The 19639-nt window shown below is 44.4% G+C and overlaps 1 protein-coding gene across 5 annotated transcripts in view; it reads left to right on the top strand.

The window, feature by feature from the left end:
- Positions 1-19639, top strand: part of Oxsr1 (oxidative-stress responsive 1) — an 84253-nt gene continuing 64614 nt past the window's right edge. For 2 of the 5 annotated variants that reach the window (NR_045693.1, NM_133985.2), the window contains exons 1-2: positions 258-680; positions 17768-17880. Coding sequence is in view for 3 of the 5 variants with exons in the window: in NM_133985.2 (NP_598746.2) it covers positions 611-680; positions 17768-17880 (183 nt within the window). In the remaining 2 variants the exon portion in view is untranslated. Of the gene's footprint in view, positions 681-17767; positions 17881-19639 lie in introns of all 5 variants that reach the window. The other 3 variants (NM_001359582.1, XM_030244002.1, XM_011242932.3) reach the window with 3 other exon arrangements.

Raw genomic sequence — 19639 nt, 5'->3', positions numbered from 1 at the left:
AAGCGCCGCTCCTTCGGTTTAGCACTCAGTGGCCGCCATGCTTGGTGTGGCTCCTCGTTCTGCGGCAGTTTGCTCTGTTTTGGCTTTCAGACGCCCTCAGTGAACTCCTCCACGAGCACTTCTGCTCTCTAACTATCGACTTCCACTCTTTCCGGCTTCCTTCTCGCTTGCCTCTTGTCCGGCCACACTCAAGATGGCGGCCGGGGGGCGGCGAGCCGCGGCCAGGCTTCCCCGGCGTGGTGACGTCAGCGCGCTGCGTGTCGGCAGGTGGAGGGAGAAGGGAAAGTTTGGCCCGTGCTTGGGGTTCGGGTGGAGGGCGGGACGGAGGGGCAGGGCTGGGTAGAAGCTTGTTTCGCGGTGCCGCGGAGGTTAAGGCCGGCTCGTGGGCTGGGCCGGGGACTGCGGGACGCGGAGCCGCGGGAGGCGAGGTCGGTCGCAGCCGCGCGTCTCCGCCTCGGGGCCGCGCTTGACCCGCGCGCCCCGGCGTTGTGCGCCCCAAGGCTGGGCCAAGCGGCGGGTTGGGGGCGGCGGCTGGGCGTGGGGAGGCGCGCGGCGAGGTGACCTGAGAGCCCGGAGCGTGAGGAGCACGGAGCCAGGCGCTGCAGCCGTCATGTCCGAGGACTCGAGCGCCCTGCCCTGGTCCATCAACAGGGACGACTACGAGCTGCAGGAGGTGATAGGTGAGAGCCGAGGGGCGACGCGCCGGGGTTCTGGGCCCGAGCCTTGCTGGGCACTGGTGCGAGCCGTGCGCCTAGGGTGGGGCTCCCTTCGGAGGGAGAAGCGTACCTGAGACAGATGCGTCCTGTGCAGAAGAGCCATGTGGATGGGCGGCAGGCCTGGCTCAGGGGGCACTAGGGTCCGTGGGCAGAGCCGCGTGGCTCTGGGATTGTGGGGTCTGTGCACTTGAGTCCATCCCTGCATCCACGCGACGATGCACTATTTCGCAGGTGTGAGGCTGAGGGCAGCTCCAGGTACCGGTGCTGAGCAGGTTAGACCCGCCTCTAGCTCTTTACAACTGACTTCTCAGATCCCGGAGGCAGACGTCAACTACATAGAAAGAATGGGAAAAGCGGTAACAGGTCTCAGTAGGTGGCCGGAAGGAACCGGGCAAGATGTTATAAGGAGTGGTTTGAACAAGTTACGTGATTTCAAGGAAAAGTTGAGCCCTCAAAGCGAGTCGGAGGAAGATCGCCTTTCCCCCTCCATTGAGGAATAAGAAAATACTTAGACTCTGAGGAGAGAGAGAGTGCTTGATAAGTTGAGGGACCAGAAAGAGGGCACACATTAGTCTCAGGGACCTTTAAAGCTATGGTAAAGATTTGGAGTTTCAAGTTGTCCTTGGAGGGCTTCAACTAGGGACCATGGCTCGCTCCATAAATCTGGCTATTATGTGTGAAGTGGCCCTGAATAAGATCCGAGAATACCAGTTGGTCGACAGCAAGCATGGATTGTTACTCTCAGAGGTGCAGCGTGCTTGAGGAGGTTAAGCGGCTAGGGATGAGGGAGAGTTTGTAGCCCAGCAGTAATGCAGTGGCCATAGAAATCGAAGGGAAATGGGTTTAGCAAAACAAAGGCTTAATCAGCAGACCACTGTTTGTTGGAAGAAGTCTGTCTACACTGATAGCATTCTACCTTAAAATTAGCTTTACAATAGAGACCTGCCAAAAATCCCAGAGCTTCCTTAAAGGTGCCAGTGTTTATTTCTCGGTGTTAAGGAGAGCAAAAACAAAAAGCCACCAAATTTCGTTGTAGGTCTCTGTGTGGCTCTGTGTAGGTTTATGTGCTCGTGTAAAGGCTAGCTTTTCACGTTCTTTTTTTGTTTGTTTCTTAGCTTTTTTTGGGGGGGGGGTGGAGGGGGAGGAGAAGGATAGGGTTTCTCTGTGTAGCCCTGGCTGTCCTGGAACTCACTTTGTAGACCAAGCTGGCCTTGAACTCAGAAATCCGCCTGCCTCTGCCTCCCAAATGCTGGAATCAAAGGCGTGCGGTGCGCCACCACACCCGGCTTTCCCTTGCTTTTTGATGAGTCTCTTTAGTTGATCCGGAACTTACCTTTTGACTAGATTCCTAAGACGCCTGAGTCCTCCTGTCTCTGCCTGGAAGCACTTGGATTTCAGGCTCTTTCTAGGATCCCTGGGCCTCCCACTTCACATGGGGGCTGGGGATCCAAACTCAGGTTGCTAGTGTTCACTCAGCACACATTCTACACTGAGCTATCTCCCCAGCCCCCTCCTCCCCCCCCCCCCCGTTTTTTTTTTTTTTTTTAAAGGCAGGTCTCTGGTTGCTCAACTTGGCATCAGATTTGCTGTGTAGGTAAGATGGTTGCCATTTCTCTACATTTCAGCTTTATGCTTTCTCTGCCAAGCCTGATGACCTGAGTTCCATTCCTGGGACACTAGCGGAAGAAGGAGAAGCTTATATCCCCCCCAACCCCCAAGTGCAATGAAACATAAAAGATGCTTCATCTTTAAGTCACTTCATAGGTCTGTCCTTGCTGCATATTGGGTCTTTGACTGGTTGAACTAGGCATGTCTCTGTTTTTGTAAAGACGCTCTTGATTGGTTGTTTCTTGGGAACTTACTTTCATAATGAAGAGAGAGTTTAAATGGGAGACTCCAGAGTGATGTCAGAAAAATAAAGAAAGGGGATTCTGTTATTCTGGAAGAGTAACATTGTTCTTCCCTTCTGGTGGGGTGTGCATCCCTTCTGGTTGTCTACAGCTAGAGGACTGGTTATAGTTATCATCCCTGATGCTTCTGCTCTTCAGCTACAAACTCTGAGAGCTGCAAGGGCTGTGGAGATGGAGTGACACTAAGTTTGCCCAATGATAACTATAGAACAGGATGTCTTAGTGGGCAGTACAGAGGGAGTCTGGTAGTTCTGAGAGTAGATTCACACCCCACTCATAGAGTGGTCCATGGTTCGTCACAGGTTAAGAATGCCAGTGTGATTGGGTCACCTTTTACAAAACAACCTGCCAGCTGGAGAGATGGCTTAGAAGTTAAGAGCATTTACTACTCTTTTAGAGGACCTGAGTTTGGTTCCTAGCACCAATATCAGGGGCCTCACAGCCGTCTGCAATAGAAACTCGGGGAGATCAGATTGTTTTTGGCCTCAGGCACCTGCACATACATGACATTTGAATATAGATATGCACATATACACAGGAATGAAAAATAAAAATAATTTTTTTACCATGAATTCCAGTCATAACGTGATTTTTTCTTTTAGTATGTTTACCGTGTAACCATCATACCATCCAGCTTTAGATTATTCCTGTCATCCCAGTGGGACGCGCTTGTGTTTCCTGCTCCCAGTCCCAGGCAACCACACATTTATTTTTGCCTATTGGTTGTCTTTTCTGGACATTTTACTTAAATAGGATCCTATAATAATGTGACCTTTGGTGTTTGGCTTCTGTCACATAGCACACTATTTTTAAGAGTTTGTGAATGTATAATTTATACCCCATAAAATAACCTGATTAAAGTGTACAGTTCAGTAATATCTTAGTAAATTTACAGAGTTGTTCAGTCATCACCACAATCCAGTTTTAGAACATTTCTCTCATTCCAAAACGATGCCTCATGTCCATTTGCAATAAGGAGTAACCCCTGTTCCACCCCAGCCCAGGCAGCTAAAACCTTACCTTCTGTCTGTATAGATTTTCCCTCTGGACATTTCATATAGGAGTAATCATATAATGGATACTCCTTGGTATTTGTCATCTCTTACTCTGCATACTTGCTGAGGTTCAGCCATGTCCCATAGCATGCAGTAACAGTTACTCATAGTTCCTTGGACTTGGACGGCAGTTGATGGGAATTGGGTTGTTTCTCTTCCTTGGCTTTTCGGGATAAACTGCTTGTATTCATGTCAAGTCTTATTGGACAATGCTTTATTTTCCTTGTAGAAACCCAGGAGTAGAATTGCAAGGTCGCAACAGTAAGTTCTACTTCTCTCGGTAAACCACCAACATGTTCGTTCTCTCAGAGTGCTTGCACCATTTTACAGTCATCTGCTTTGTGTGAGAACTACCATTTCTCTACAACTTAGCCGCCTGCAGTTTGTCTTCTTTTGTTTCTTTTGTATGTGTGACTGTATCGTATGTTCAGGGGCGCACCAAGGCCTCACACATGGTAAACGTGTGCTTTGCTGCTGAAGTCCATGGCTAGCCCTGTCTCTGGTTACCGCTCTTGTAGTGAATTGGTCCATCTCTCTGAGGACTAATGATGGTGAAGATGGTTCTGCGTGCTTGCTTAGACGTTCACACACTCACCTTGACCTCTCTTGCTTGGGTAGTACTTTGGTACCTTTTAGAGGAAAGGCTCCCCTCTGGAGCACAGGCCGGTCTCAATTGGTGGCAGGTCCCCCCCCCCCTTCCTCCCACTGCCCCTCCCTTTCCATTTTTCATTTTCATTTTCCTTTCCCTTTCTTTTTTCCTCCCCTGATACAAAATACCATATAGCGGGCTGGTGAGTTGGCTCAGTGGGTAAGAGCACCCGACTACTCTTCCGAAGGTCTGAAGTTCAAATCCCAGCAACCACATGGTGGCTCACAACCATCTGTAACAAGATCTGACGCCCTCTTCTGGAGTGTCTGAAGACAGCTACAGTGTACTTACATATAATAAATAAATCTTAAAAAAAAAACAAAACAAAGAAAAAACAAAAAAAACCCATATAGCTCTGGCTGTCCTGGAACTCCCTATATAGGCCAGGCTGCCTTCGAATTCACAGAGATCTTCTTGCCTCTGTTTCCCAAGTGTTGGGATTAAAGGTATGCTAACATGCCTGGCTCTAGAAATTTTGATTAATTTTTTATTATTATTAATTTATTTTGAGATAGGGTCTAGCTATATAGTTCTTACTGGTCTGGAACTTGCCTAGGTAGATCAGGCTGTCCTGGAACTTGAGGCGATCCTCCTGCCTCTGCCTCCACCTCTGCCTCCAGACGTTGGGATTATAGGCCTCAGCCTGGCTAAAAATTTTACATTTTAAGGAAGTTTCTTTTTATATTGATTTTGCTTTTGCTGTAGATATATCTAAGACATCTGTACTAACCCAATATCATAGAGATGTTTTGATAATTTCTTTAAGTATTGTAAGTGTAGCTGTGATATCTAAGTCTCTGATACATTTCGAGATTTTTTTTTTGGTATGGTGAGAGATAAAGTAAACTGCCTTCTTTTGTACCCAAAGATATTGAGATGTAGAAGATGAAAGAACAGCTTTTGGGAATTCTCTCTCTCTCTCTCTCTCTCTCTCTCTCTCTCTCTCGTTGGTTCTGGGGATCAGGTTCAGGTCAGTAGGTACCTTTACCTGTGGGCCCTCTCATTGTCCCCTTGTTCTTCTTTATGGTAAAACAAGGTACCTGCCCTGGGACCATGGTAAACATATATGTTGGAGCTCAGAAGGCTTCCTTTAAAAATTTTTACCATCTTAAAGATGTTTTGGCAAGCCTTAAAGTCTCCTATGTGATTATTGTAAAAGGTGTTAATATCCTCACAGTTAATCATTTTAGTAACTTTGAGCTTGTTTCTCGTCTAGTTTTGCATGAGAAAATTTCAGTATATTATGGCTGGAGAGATGGTTTAGTAGTTTATAGCACTTGCTATTATTCCAGAGGATCCAGGTTCAATTCCCATGTTTGGTAGCTCACAGCTGCCTGTAAGTCCAGCTACAGGGGATTTGACACCTTATTCTGGCCTCTCAGTGTGTGTGCACACACATAAAAATAGAATGTTTAAAAAAGGAATTTCAGCATGGTTATGCACGCTGTATTTGATATGTGTGGAAGCAGTTTTAAAAATAAGGAATTTGTGATCAAATTGACTAACCTTGTCTTTACTACTTAATAGGTTTGTGATTGTGGGCCCATTTTCTGTAGCCAGTTTTAATATGGTGTTCTGATGCCAATAGTACCTGTCATGGGGACAGTTTGGATTGAGAGTGCTGCTTGTTTCTGCATACTGTTCAGCATGTGTTAAATACTTCCTAATGTCGTTGTTATTGTCTGTTTCCTTTGTCTTCCTTCTTTTTGTCGTTTTTTTTTTTTTTTTCCTTTCCTTTCTTTCCCTTTCCCTTTTTTTTGGACAGGGTCTTGAAATAGCCCTGATTGACCTGGAACTTACTATGTAGACCAGGCTAGCCTCAAACTCACAGAGAACCATCTTCCTCTTTGCCTCCTCAAAGGCTTGTACCACCATGCCTGACCCCTTTGTCTTACATTTCTCAGATTCTGATATTATGAACCATGAAATTCTATGTGATTTCAGCTCTTTAAAAAAAAATTATTTGTGTGTGGGAGGGGGCTTGGTGATCTACGTACATCTATATAAGTAGTTGTCTGCATCCCTTGTGTGGTGGACAGAGGTGGACGTTGGGTGTTTCCTATGCCTCCCCACTTTGTCTTGTCTCTGCACCTCTACCCTCCACCCTGTGCTGGGGTTACAGTCACACGCCCCAGCTTTTGCACAGGGTTTGTGTCTGAACTCAGTTTTCATGTTTGCACATTAGCCACTTTCCCCACTGAGCTATTATTTCTCCAGTCCCATGTTGGAATCGGAATCTTGTAATAAACATTTGAATCTGCTTATCAGCTTGTTGCTACATCTTTGCATGTCCCCTCTCCACTATTTCAGGTTTCATTCAGGTTTTGGTGGATTGGATGTTTATGCTAGCTAGTCAGGGTAATACACCTGTATAAGGCTCTGCACCATGCGTGACGTCAACACTGCACTATGGTGACAGACAAAAACCAGCCTGGCAGAAACCACCTTGGCTAGGAAGGACTGTGCCGTGTGGCATTTACTGCCATAGCCGAGTCTTAGTAATAACTGCTTACTTCAGATCAGGTTTAAAACTGGAAAGCTTTAGACTAGTTTTAAGACTTCACCCAGCTTTGACAAAGGCAACGCTCTAGCTTTATCATTTACTTTCTCTCCTTACCATTTTAATGTTTATGAGTTTTTCACTAGCTGCACATTTGAATCTTTAAAATTGTGGTTTCCAAATGCAGATTCTGGAGTGTTCCTTCAGACTTGTGAAAACCCTGATATTCTGTGTGTAGTGATATGTTTTCTGCTTAGTTGGGTGGGAGAGCCATCATTAGATCCTCAACTTGTTAAACCAGACACTGCACTGGTCTCCATGTGACATAAAACACATAGCTATGGTTTAGTACTGAGCTTTCCCTCCCCTGCATGGAAGCCTGAGGTCCAGACCTCACATCGTTACAGTCTAGCTTTCATAGTTAAGTGGTGTTCCTCTCACCTCTGGTTTCACACTTACATCTAGTCCAGAAGAGTGTAGCAGAAGGACAAAGCCTTGACAGACAGATGAGTCAGCACCTTTCAAAGATCCTTTCTTCTTGGGTACCTTAATTGGTGACTTTCTTTATTGGCTTAAACTGTGTAAGTTGGTCATTGCAAAGGAGACTGGGGAATGAAGCTTTCTAGTAGGTAGTACACTATTACTTCAATAAAATAGCAGAAAGTTGTGAATAAAGCTAGTGTGTTGTTTTTGTCAAAATTAGGTGAGTAAGGGCTGCAAAGATGGCTCAGCAGGAAGAGCACTGACTGCTCTTCCAGAGGTCCTGAGTTCAATTCCCAACAACAACATGGTGGTGGCTCACAACCATCTGTAATGGGATCCAGTGCCCTCTGATATGTCTGAAGACAGCTACAGTGTACTACTCATATACATAAATAGTTCTTTAAAAAAAAAAAAGCTGGGTGGTGGTGGTGCTCGCCTTTAATCCCAGCACTTGGGAGGCAGAGGCAGGTGGAGAAACCCTGTCTTGAAAACTGCCCCCCCCCCCCCCCCAGTTAATTACCTACCAGTACCAGTTAAGGGCATAGTATTGGAATATAGTTTCAGTCTCTGAAATCCTGCTTTCCCTTGCACTAACTGGTTGACCTACATCTTCTTAAAAATATTTATTATTATTCTGTGTATATGTGTTTTGTCTGTGTGTAGGTCTGTGCACCATGTGTGCCTGGTGACTGAGGATGCTTTAAGTGTGTCAGCTCCTTTGGAACTGGAGTTACGGATGGTTGTGTGCCCTTAACCTGAGGCATCTCTCTAGCCCAGGACCCAAGGCCTAACTTTGCTTGTACTGCTTTGTTAGCATTATTTGTGGCACCAATGAGAGCTGAGTGATGGGATTATTGTAATGATCAGATGGGAAGCAAAAGGTATTTATGAGAAGTTCAACATAGTGAGAGCTCAGTTACCATCAGTGTGCATGATGATGGCAGTGAAGCAAGACCATAGAGACCCGGCACCTCGATGCTCTCCTAACCCAGCAGTTTCTTCCTGAAGAATAGCCCATGATTTGATTAATATGTTCAAGTCTTTATTGTACACCTGTTATATACCAGGTACTGGAGGGAAAGCAAATGCAGAAATCCTTCCTCTCCTGAAGTTAATGCCCCTGCTATGATGAAAAGGGAAAGGATTATAGGTTGCTAGAGATAAAAGTGAGAGTGCTTATGTAAATAGGTCAGAGAAATCGTCACCTTGGGGAAGCCTCACCTTGGGAAAGCCCTACCTAGAAGTTGACATCTGAGGAAAGACCTGAAGGGCATGAAGCAGTAATTGGTATGTTTGTTGTAGAAAGTTTGTTTCAAGCAGGAACTGAGCAGGACTGTGAGAATCTTGCCAGTGTGAGAGAAGAGGTAGGGGTGGCAAGAGCAGAGTGTGGAGTAAGGTAACACCGGGTGAAGAGATTCTAAAGATAGTGTGGAGATAGAAGGCCATCAGAGTCTAAGTCATGGCAGGGACTGATGCTGTGTATTTGTGTATACGTGCGTATGGCCTCATGTGGGCATGGAGGTCAGCTTGTAAGCTAGTTCTCTTCTTCCACTGCGGTGGTTTGAGTGAGAATGGCCCCATTGGCTCATATGTTTGAATACTTGGTCCCCAGTTGGTGGAACTGTTTGGGATGGATTAGGCATGGCCTTGCAGAGTCAGACGGGTGTCACTGGATTGGGGGTCAAAAGACTCCTGAGATTCCCAGCTTGCTCTCTGCCTCTTGGCAGAGAATCAGGATGTGAGCTCCCAGCTGTTCCTTCCTTCTGACATCATGGACTCTGCCTTGTTGTTTGATAACATTTAGGTTTGCTGTTTCATTGTTCGTTCATTCACAGTTAGTGGAACTTGTGGGTTCAGGAAATTAGAACTAAGCTAAAACCATCCCATTGTTTTTATAGTAGTCCTATTATCTGTGTTTTGTATTCTGAGTTTTTAGTTACCTGAAGTTTTTAAATGGGAAATTCCAGAGTAGCACCGTGATATTGGCTGCATTGTTCTCTCTGCACGCTGTGGTTGTCCAGTGTGTTAGTGCTGTCTGTGAGGAGGGCTCAGTGCCCAGTGCTCACTTGCCTTCTCTGTCAGAGGTATTCCCTGACTAAACCATGTGCTATTGTACTCACTCGTGTTCAGCGAGCCCTTAGTGATGGGCCCATGCGGAGCCGGTGGTGCTGGCAGGTCTCATCCATGACAGGGTTTCCCGGTGGTGCTGGCAGGTCTCATCCACGACAGGGTTTCCCGGTGGTGCTGGCAGGTCTCATCCATGACAGGGTTTCCCGGTGGTGCTGGCAGGTCTCATCCACGACAGGGTTTCCCGGTGGTGCTGGCAGGTCTCATCCACGACAGGGTTTCCCGGACAATAGCACAGAAGCTGCATTTGCAGCGCTAGCTTTTTTTTTTTTTTTTTTTAAAGATTCGTTTATTTATTTATTTACTTATTTACTATATGTAAGTACACTGTAACTGTCTTCAGACACTCCAGAAGAGGGAGTCAGATCTTGTTATGGATGGTTGTGAGCCACCATGTGGTTGCTGGGATTTGAACTCAGGACCTTCGGAAGGGCAGTCAGTGTTTTTAACTACTGAGCCATTTCTCCAGCCTCATCTGTCATGTTCTTAAATTTGTGAGTTGACTTGTAATTAAAGAACAATTAACAAAATTATCAAATTTCTTTTTCTACCACATTTTTTTCAAACCCAGAAATCTACAATTATTTTCATTTCAATATAATAGAAATGCTTTTTTAATGAATAAAAACATACATCATATAAGTTGCAAAAAAAATGCCATATTTCCTCATTAAAAACTATAGACAACAGCACCCACGAGGCAGAGGCAGGTGGATCTCCAGGAGTTCTAGGTCAGCCTGGCCTACAGAGTGAGTTCTAGGACAGCCAGGGCTACACAGAGAAACCAAACCCTGTCTCAAGAAACCAAAAGACCCCCAAACCACTAAAACCTATAGACAGAAAATCATCATCATTATTGTTTAATTTATTTATTTGATTTTTTTTGAGTCAGGGTTTCTCTGTGTAGCTTTGGTTATCCTGGGATTCGCTCTGTAGAACAGGTTGTTCTGGAACTCACAGAGATCTGCCTGCCTCTGGCTTCCAAGTGCTGGGATCAGAGAGACCAAAGGCAGGCACCACTATGTCCAGCTTATTGTTTTTTAATTATGATTTTCTGTGAGGCTGGCTGTCACTATGTAGCCTTAGCTAGCTTGGAGCTCCGCATGTAGACTACGCTGGCCTGGAACCCAGAGATTCCTGCTCCTGCCTCTCCAGTGCTAGGATTAAAGGCGTGGGCTAGTGCACAGGGCTCTGACATGATTGCTCATGTTTATTTGTAGAAAATGTTAACTGCGTATCCTTTTATTTAGCATTTTGCTCAATATTTTTTTCCTGATATTTGGGATTTTGTTTTGTTGTTGAGATGGGGTTTTACTTTGTAACCTTGGCTAACCTTGAACTCCCTGAGGCTGGGCTGGCTTGGAACTCAGGATCTTCTTCTCTCATCCCAATGAACACTTGGGACTGTAGACCTGTGATGCCGTGATCACTGGGATAGCTACCCTAAACCATGGCGATTAAACTGCTCGGAGCTTTTAGTTCATTAATGGCCAGACCAAGAGCGGGCTTGGGCTTCTGAATAGTCTCTTGTGACCAAGCTTGGATGCAGCATTGTAAAAGGCAAAAACGACAACATAATTTGAATTAAAGTTAATTTAGGGTAAAAGTAACATTGACATGTTTATTCCTGTCAGAGCATAATTATTTTAGCTATAACATAACAATTTTTTTACTTACACCTTTTTCAATTACTTCACTTAATTATTTTGGTTAATGTATCTGGAACATGGTCAAGGACATGTCACTCTCAGTGTATTCCAGGCAGATGTAACTGCTGGGGAGGTTATGGAGGGCCGAGAACTGTCTCAGCAAACACACAGTGTAGTGAGACCAGGATGGCGGTATCTGTCATTTCAGTCCCACTGTGCTTGCCCCATCTTAGGTTGTCCTGTACTTCTCCTGGGATGCTGCCGCTGCTTTTGGAGGACTGAAGAAACGGTTCTGTGGTTAAGAGCATTGCCTGTTCTTCTAGAGGACATGGGTTTCATTCTTAACACCCATATGACAGTTTACAACCATCTGTAACTCTAGTCCCCACGCCCTGCTCTGCACTCTGAGAGCACCAAGTACACACATGGTGCACACATACACACACATGCAGGCAAAACATCCACATACATAAAATAATAGCAACATTTAAAAAGTCTCTCTTTGTGTGGGATGTGTATGCATGTGTAGCACACATGTGAAGGGCAGGTGTAGATGTAGGTGACTTTTTCAGTTGCTCTGCACCTGTATTTTTTTTTTTTTTAAAGATTTATTTATTGATTATATGTAAGTACACTGTAGCTGTCTTCAGACACTCCAGAAGAGGGAGTCAGATCTCATTACGGATGGTTGTGAGCCACCATGTGGTTGCTGGGATTTGAACTCTGGACCTTCGGAAGAGCAGTCGGGTGCTCTTACCCACTGAGCCATCTCACCAGCCCCCTGCACCTGTATTTTGAGACCCAGTCACTTACTGAACCTGGGGCTCGCTGATCACAGATCCTCCCCTCTCTGTTTTCCCAGCACTAGGACTACAGCATGTGCTCTCAGGCTCAGCTTTTACATGAGTTATGGCTTTCTGAACTCTGGGTATCATGTTTTTGTGGCCAGCACTTTATGGATGGACCTGTCTCCCCAACAACCCATTTTACAGGTGGATTCTGAATCTTATTAAAGGTAAACTCTTGTGAAAGTAAATGCTTGTTACAAGGGAGTCTAGGCCTAGGTAGCTTCCCCCAGAGTAGTGGGAACATTGTGAGTTTTGTGTCCAGCAGTCCACTGAGGGCTGCTCTCATCACTACAGTTACTCTGCAGTACGTAAAGCATTCTCCTTCCCATTCACTTGCCAACAGTTTCCTGAAATTGCTTTAGAGGAAGATAAGATAATAGAGAAGGAGGGAGGAAATCTAATGACACTTTCCCTGTAGTGTTTAATGTGTTTCCATCTGGGGCTCACTACACAAGAGGACGTTTACTGTATGGTCATACTAGTGACTAAGTGTTGGGAGTGGAGCCCCTGTCATTTCAGTGAGTATGTAAAGGTTGGAGAGCTGGTAGGGATAATTTGCCCTTCTGTGTTTTGGTAAAGATTCAAGTACTTTGGAACTTTATTAAGCTCACCGTAGCCCAAATAATGCTTGACACACACACATGTGTTTGAACAGATTAAATGACTAAAATTATGTAGTGAATAAAATCAGTGAATAATAGCAATCATTAATTGAGCAGTTCTCTGCCAGGCACATGGCTGTGAAGTGGAAATTTATTCTATCCCTAGTAATGGAGCTGCAGTGTGAATTTGAGTCTGTTTTGTGGTACTGCTGGAAAATAGGCGAGTTTTGAGGACATCACATGGGTCATCTGTAGAAAGAAAGACTGAAGGGAAGACATGATATGCATGAAGGTGGTGTGGGAATGAATTACATTCAGGCTATGGAAATGAGAGAATATGTTCTGTTACCAAGTGCTTACCAAGTGCTTACCAAGTGCTTACCAAGTGCAGGATCAGTGGATGCAGTAATTGAGAGGCTTAAGGAATGACTTGCAAATGCGCGTCATATCTGACAGAGGGAGCACCTAGGTAAGATTTAAAAATAATCCATGTCAGTCAGGAGGGCAAGTGATGGGCCAGAGATGGGAGGAGGGAAGAGTGTGCTGGTGGGTGAAGAGTGTCACGGACTTTGTGACCCCTGGGAAAAGACCATAGATTCAGTCCAGTTATTGTGTTCTGGGATCCCTGGGCCTATCCAGACCCTTGGCTCTGAGCCTGGGATCTCCTAGGCATCTCACTGGGGGCTTCTAAATGTTATGGAGTTTGTAACTCCTGGGAAAACACCATAGACTCAATCCAGTTATAATTCAAAGGTTTATTGATTAGCTGCTAGCAGGATGAACAATCTCTGAGCCAAAGTTGATATTGCCATGTGGGAGGGTTATGGGGATGGACTTTTAAAGGTGAAAACCACGCAGAGATCTTCACATCTGTACAAGCAAGCAGAAAATTGTTCTGCTCTGCCAAGTTAAGTGGTTAAGGCAACTCAAACTAATCTTTGGCAATCTGCTTAAGCAAATTTCAGAAGCAAAAAAGCAGTCATATAACAAGTAGATTGTCATGGCTGTACATTTTTGGGTGGGGTCACTGAGTCAGGATTACTGGGAAACATTTTCCAGGGACTGGAGTCAGAGACAGATGGCTGGTGGGTACCAAGATGGATGCCCAGCACAAATGGAGCTTCTTCAGCCATAGCAAAGAGAATGTGAATGACATTAAATTTGCAATTTAGTTTCCACAACCTTAAAGGGTCAATACGTGCCTCAAACCTTCTTTTTGGGAGTTGGCTCGGAGAAGGGAGACCAAGCAACAAAAGGGTTAAAGATCATCCGTTCAGTTTCTTCATCATGCCTCAGTTGCCGTTGTTTTTGAAGCATTGCTCCATTTTCTTTTCAAAATTATTGGATTAGGAGGTAAAGGTTGTAGTATCCGAAGAAAAGTAGGAAAAAGTTACTTTTTTTTTTGAGACAGGGTCTCTCTCTATGTCATCTTGGCTGTTCTGGACCTGGCTTTGTAGATCTGCTGGTCTCACAGAGATTCTCCTGCCTTTGGCTCCTGAGTGTTAGGATTAAAGGTGTGTGCCGTTATACCTGGGTAAAAGGAACCCACACACCCCCCCCCCCCCCCCCCGACAGGGTTTCTCTGTGTAGCCCTGGCTGTCCTGGAACTTACACCAGGCTGGCTTCAAACTCAGAAATCCGCCTGCCTCTGCCTCTGCCTCCCAAGTGCTGGGATTAAAGGCATAGGCCACCACTGCCTGGCTAAAAGTTACCATTTTAAAATGTACACTTGAGGGCTGGAGAGATGGCTCAGCCGTTAAGAGCACTTACTACCCTTCCTAAAGTCCTGAGTTCAAATCCCAGCAACCACATGGTGGCTCACAACCATCTATAATGAGATGTGACGCCCTCTTCTGGTGCATCTGAAGACAGCTACAGTGTACTTACATATAATAAATGAATAATCTTTAAAAAAATGTACACTTGATGAAAAGTTTTTGCATTTAGGGTGTTTAATAATCATGAAGAGAAAGAATAAACCCAGCTTATGATGCAGTTGCTTCCACTCATCCTCTCAGCTCCTGGCAGCCACTGTTTTCTCTCAATTTGCATGTTCTGAACATCTTACATAAAGGAAAGCTGCTAATATGGGTTTTCCATGCAGGGCTTCACTAAGTTAGCCTGGTTTTTGTTTTTGTTTTTGTTTTTGTTTTTGTTTTAGGTTTACCCTGTTTTAGCATGTGCCAGTATACATTTCTTGGCTCATTGCTATATCATAAATAGCTATATCACACACATATATATGTTTTATATATATAATATTTATATACATATATGTGTGTGTATATACATATATATGTATGTGTATATACATATATATATATATATATATATATATTTATATATATTCATATTCCAGCCTTTGCTTCCATTGTCTTGTCTAATGGAACTCCTGCTTTCCTCTTTCACTGCATGGATCCTTTTAATTGCATTGAGCCGTCCAGATAATTCAAAACAATCTTTATCTCTAGATTACTTCCTTCCTTCTGTTCTTCCATCCATCCGTCTGCCCTTCCTTCCTTCCTCCCTTCCTTCTTTGTCCGTTTATTGTTGACCGAGTCTCACGCAGCAGGCCGACCTGGAGCTGACTGTGGTTGGGCCTGGCCTAAGACTCAGTCTTTTGCTTGTGCTGCTTGAGTGCTGACATAGTTGTGCACCTCCATGCTTGGCTTCAGAGCTTTAATTTGGCAATATCTAGCAAGTATTTTTAATAATATTTTTTATACGTAGATAGATGTTTTCCCTGCATGTATGCTTATGGGAGGGCAGAAGAGGGCTTTGAATTCCTTGGAATTGGAGTTAGAGGTGATTGTATACTACTTAGTGGGTGCTGGGAACTAGCTAGTGCTCTTAACCACTGAGCCATCTCTCCAGCCCTAAAATGGATGATGATGATAATGGTGATATAGGGTGATAATGCTTGTAGGTTTTGGAGACTAGAACATTTATGACTTGGGAGTGAGCAGGGTCGTTACTTTATATATTACATGGGATGTAGATCCCTTGTTGTTACTGCTACCTTGGGCTTTTTCCTCAGACCGTTTTCTTGTTGTTCAGGTGAACTGTTGGTCTTGACTCAGAGTTCACAGATTCTCTCCTCATTTGTCCGTCATTGAGCTCCCAGCAAATACTCTTCCTCAGTCACTATCTGTCTCAGCTGTAGTTCCATTTGGTACTTCAACTTTTGGGTGCACATTTCTTTTCTTTCTTTTTTTTTTTTTTAAGATTTTTTTACTTATTTTTTATGTATGAGTACACTGTAGCTGTCTTCAGACACACCAGAACAGGGCATCAGATCCCATTACTGGTGGTTGTGAGCCACCATGTGGCTGCTGGGAATTGAACTCAGGACCTCTTGAAGAGCAGTCTCTCACTCTCCAGCCCTTGGGTGCACATTACATTTTTCTCTTTTCTTCACATCAAGAGAAAAGATATCTTTGGTGTGTTAAACACACCTCTGTAGATAATCAGCAGTGTAACCAGTTTAGCCACTGCCGCCAGTCACATTCAGACAAGCAAAATTATCTGGGGCTGAGGATGGGTTGTGTTGCTAGACCTTGTTTGTGCTCAGTATTCACAGCCCCCTCTAGACACATTCCTAAATTATTACATTTATGTGTGTGTATGCATGTGTGATTATGGACATACAAATCACTGTATAGTGCCTGTGTGTTGAGGTCAGAGGACAGCTTCCAAGAGTCAATTCTTTCCATCATGTAGGTACTGTGGCTGGAACTCAGGTTTTCAGGCTTGGTAGCAAACATCTTTACCCACTGATGCCCCCTACCCCGGCTCCCTGCTTTTTCATTGAGTTTTTTTTTTTTTTTTTTTTTTTTCCGACACAGGGTTTCTCTGTGTAGTCCTGGCTGTCCTGGAACTCACTTTGTAGACCAGGCTGGCCTCGAACTCAGAAATCCGCCTGCCTCTGCCTCCCAAGTGCTGGGATTAAAGGCGTGCGCCACCACTGCCCGGTGAGAATTTATTTTTTATTATTGTTTTTTGAGATAGGATCTCATGTCCCACTGTCATGAAGCCCAGGCTTATCTCCAGCTTGTCACGTAGCCAAGGATGGTTTTGAATTGATCCACCTGCCTGTTTCCTAAGTGCTGGGACATCTTGCATCATGTCATTGATTATATCCCAGACATTGGGCTATTCTGTTGGCAGATTCTTGGCCCTTTTTTAATCTTATATTTTGGCCAGCAGTTACCACCCTATTTCAGCTTAGTGTGTAGCTTTCCGTCCTGCTTTTGGAAACTGTAATCCTCACCTTGATTTAGTGCTTTTGCAATGTTGTCAGGATCACTGTGGTCTGTTCCATGTAGCAGGAGCTGTCCTGGCCCCAAGTTCTGCTAAAGGCTGCTTGGCTTGGCATTGCCATAGGTGTGCACAGGGCTGAGTCTGCTTGCCATTATTGAAGATGCAGAGTAGGGGCCATTCCTTGCTGCTGCGGGGACATCTGGGCCAGTCCTTGTCCTGGATGAGGACTGGGCAGTGTTTTGACTACGAGTTCAGTGCTGAGCTGCCCTTTTTACAGACCTGTAGGCTCTTCTAGTTTGTTGGCTTGTCTGTGTCTGTTTTCTCTTTCTTGGTGGCTCTGGGGTGCAGGCCTCTGCTGTTCAGTATGCGAGAGAGGAGGAGAAGGCAGTGAGCTCATCATGGATTTCCAGGTCCTGCGCTCTCAGGCCGTCCCCCGCCTTCCTATACCTTCCAAAGCCCGTGGATGGTTAGGTTTCGGTTGGTTTTATGGTATTTAGTTGTGTTTGGAAAAGAACAAGAAGTATGGGTCTACGCTAGCATACTTCAGAACTAGAATCCTAATGAGTTTCCATTTTTTACACTGTTCTTATTGGCTATGGATATGAAATAGCCGAGGCCTTTTTTTTTAAATTCTAAATTACATTTTTCTTTCTTTTGTATGTGTGTGTATGAATGTGGGTGCACAAGTGGTGAGTGTGGAGGTCAGAGGACCTCTTGTTGGAATCTGGGCTCTCTTTCCACCGTGTGGTCCTTGGGTTTGAACTCACGCTGTCAGGTTTGGTGGCAGTGGAACCTTTTCCTACTGAGCCACGCTGACGCCCCTGAGGTTCTGAAGCTTGTGCTCTGCAGCTTCCTCGGGTGTTTCCCCTCGTCCGTCGTCCACTGTGGGACACAGCAGGCTCAGCCGTCATTGTTTAACTGTGGGGTGCTTTATGTGTGTATTTATTTACATATGTGTTTGTTTGCAGGGAGTGGAGCAACTGCCGTGGTCCAAGCAGCTTACTGTGCCCCCAAAAAGGAGAGAGTGGCGATCAAGCGGATAAACCTGGAGAAGTGTCAGACCAGCATGGATGAGCTCCTGGTACGCGCAGCTCAGGCTCCCTCCACGGAGGGAGGAGTGTGTTCTTAGAGTTCATGTTAAAAAAAGAGGTGTTTAGTTTCTTTTGAGAACGTGACTTATTTTCATTAATAAATGATTATAAAATTTATAAAGTTAAAGTAAGTTGAAAAAATTACTTACAATTTTATTACTCTGAGGTTAACATTTAATACATACATTTTTTTAGACTGAATATTTTAATTTCTTAGCATTTTTGAGATTTTGCTCTTTTTGTGTATTCGCTCTGTCCAGGGACTGGCTTGTACCACTGTCTGTTTGCTCGGGTAGGTTTGGTAACTATGTGTGTACTATGCACTGAAGAATGTACATAGTTTAGAGCATATGTCCTGGTATTGTATGATTGATGTTTGTTCTTATTTATATACATGGTGGCTACTTTCGTTCTCATTTCTTTAAGTAATACGTGGGTTTTTGATTCCTGGGTTAAGAATCTTTTAAAAGATACTGTCCTTCGAGAAACAGAGTATCAATGTGTCTTCTGTATCCTGATGGAAGATGAGGAGAGAGAGAGAACACTGATCCTTTACCTCTACTTATTTTAAAAGCTTGTTTTTTTTTTTTTTTTGTTTTGAGACAAGGTCTCACTACGTACCTCAGGTTACTCTGCAACCCTTAGATTCAGACCATAGATCAGGCAGGCCTTAGACTCTCAGTCTCACAGAGATCCAGCAGCTTCTGCCACCTGAGTGCTGAGATTAAAGGCATGTGCCACCTTGTTGGTTTAAAGTTTTTTTAGCGTTTACTTTGGGAGGAGGGGTACTCATGCGCACATGTCCATGTTTGTGGGTCTGCAAGTGCATAGGTAGGCCTGAGGTCAAATGTTGGGTGTCTTCTTCAATTGCTTCCTACCTTATTGTTTGAGGTGAGTCTGGAACTTGCTAGTTGACCTGGCTCACAGTCAAGCCCCAGAGTCTTCCCAGAGCTGGGATTAAAGCATTTGCTAAGGCATGCTTTTATGTGGGTTCTGGGAATTGAACTTAGATGGGAGCAATGCTGATAAAAGATATTCTCTGTCCCCAGCTCTGGAAAAACACAACCCCACAGGGATTGTTTTGTATTTCTGTTGTATTCTTGGATTAGCAGTGCAGTCTAAGAATGTAGTCCTGAGTAGGCTATATAGTGAGTTTCAGGACAGCCAGGGCTATATGGAGAGACCTTGTTTCAAAAGAATATGTACTAAGTGCTTAGTAAGGAAATTTAGCTTTAAAAATCATATTTTGAGACAGGGTTTCTCATTATAATACTGGCTGTTCTGGAGTTTGATATGTAAACCAGCCAGGCCTTGGATTTAGAGATCTGTCTGCCTTTGCCTCTTTAAGTACTGGGATTAAAGGTGTATGCTAAGGGGCTTGGCTCATTCATATATTTTTTGTTATTATTTTTGCAGAGTTAGCAGTCAAGATGTAGGGTGTGTATATGCTAGTAAATGCTGCACTGCAGAGGTTTTATATCCTGTGAGTTGTTCTTTGTTTTGCTTAACATAGAAATATAATAGCCCCTTTGGGGACCTTCCTAAATCATATGGTATTCAAAAGCGGTAATCTACCATACTGGGTGTATTGATATTTTTATTTTATAGTGATTTTTTTTTTCTCCAGTGGAGCTGGAGAGTTGGTGCAGTGATTAAGAGCCCTTGTTGCCCTCATAGAAAACCCACTCAGTACCACACGCAGTTTACCATCATGTGTAACTTCAGTTGTAGGGGAGCTGATGCCTTCTT

Source organism: Mus musculus, chromosome 9 (genome assembly GCF_000001635.26).
Source record: "Mus musculus strain C57BL/6J chromosome 9, GRCm38.p6 C57BL/6J".
Classification (NCBI taxonomy): Eukaryota; Metazoa; Chordata; class Mammalia; order Rodentia; family Muridae; genus Mus; species Mus musculus.
This window is presented reverse-complemented; position numbering and strand designations above follow the sequence as displayed.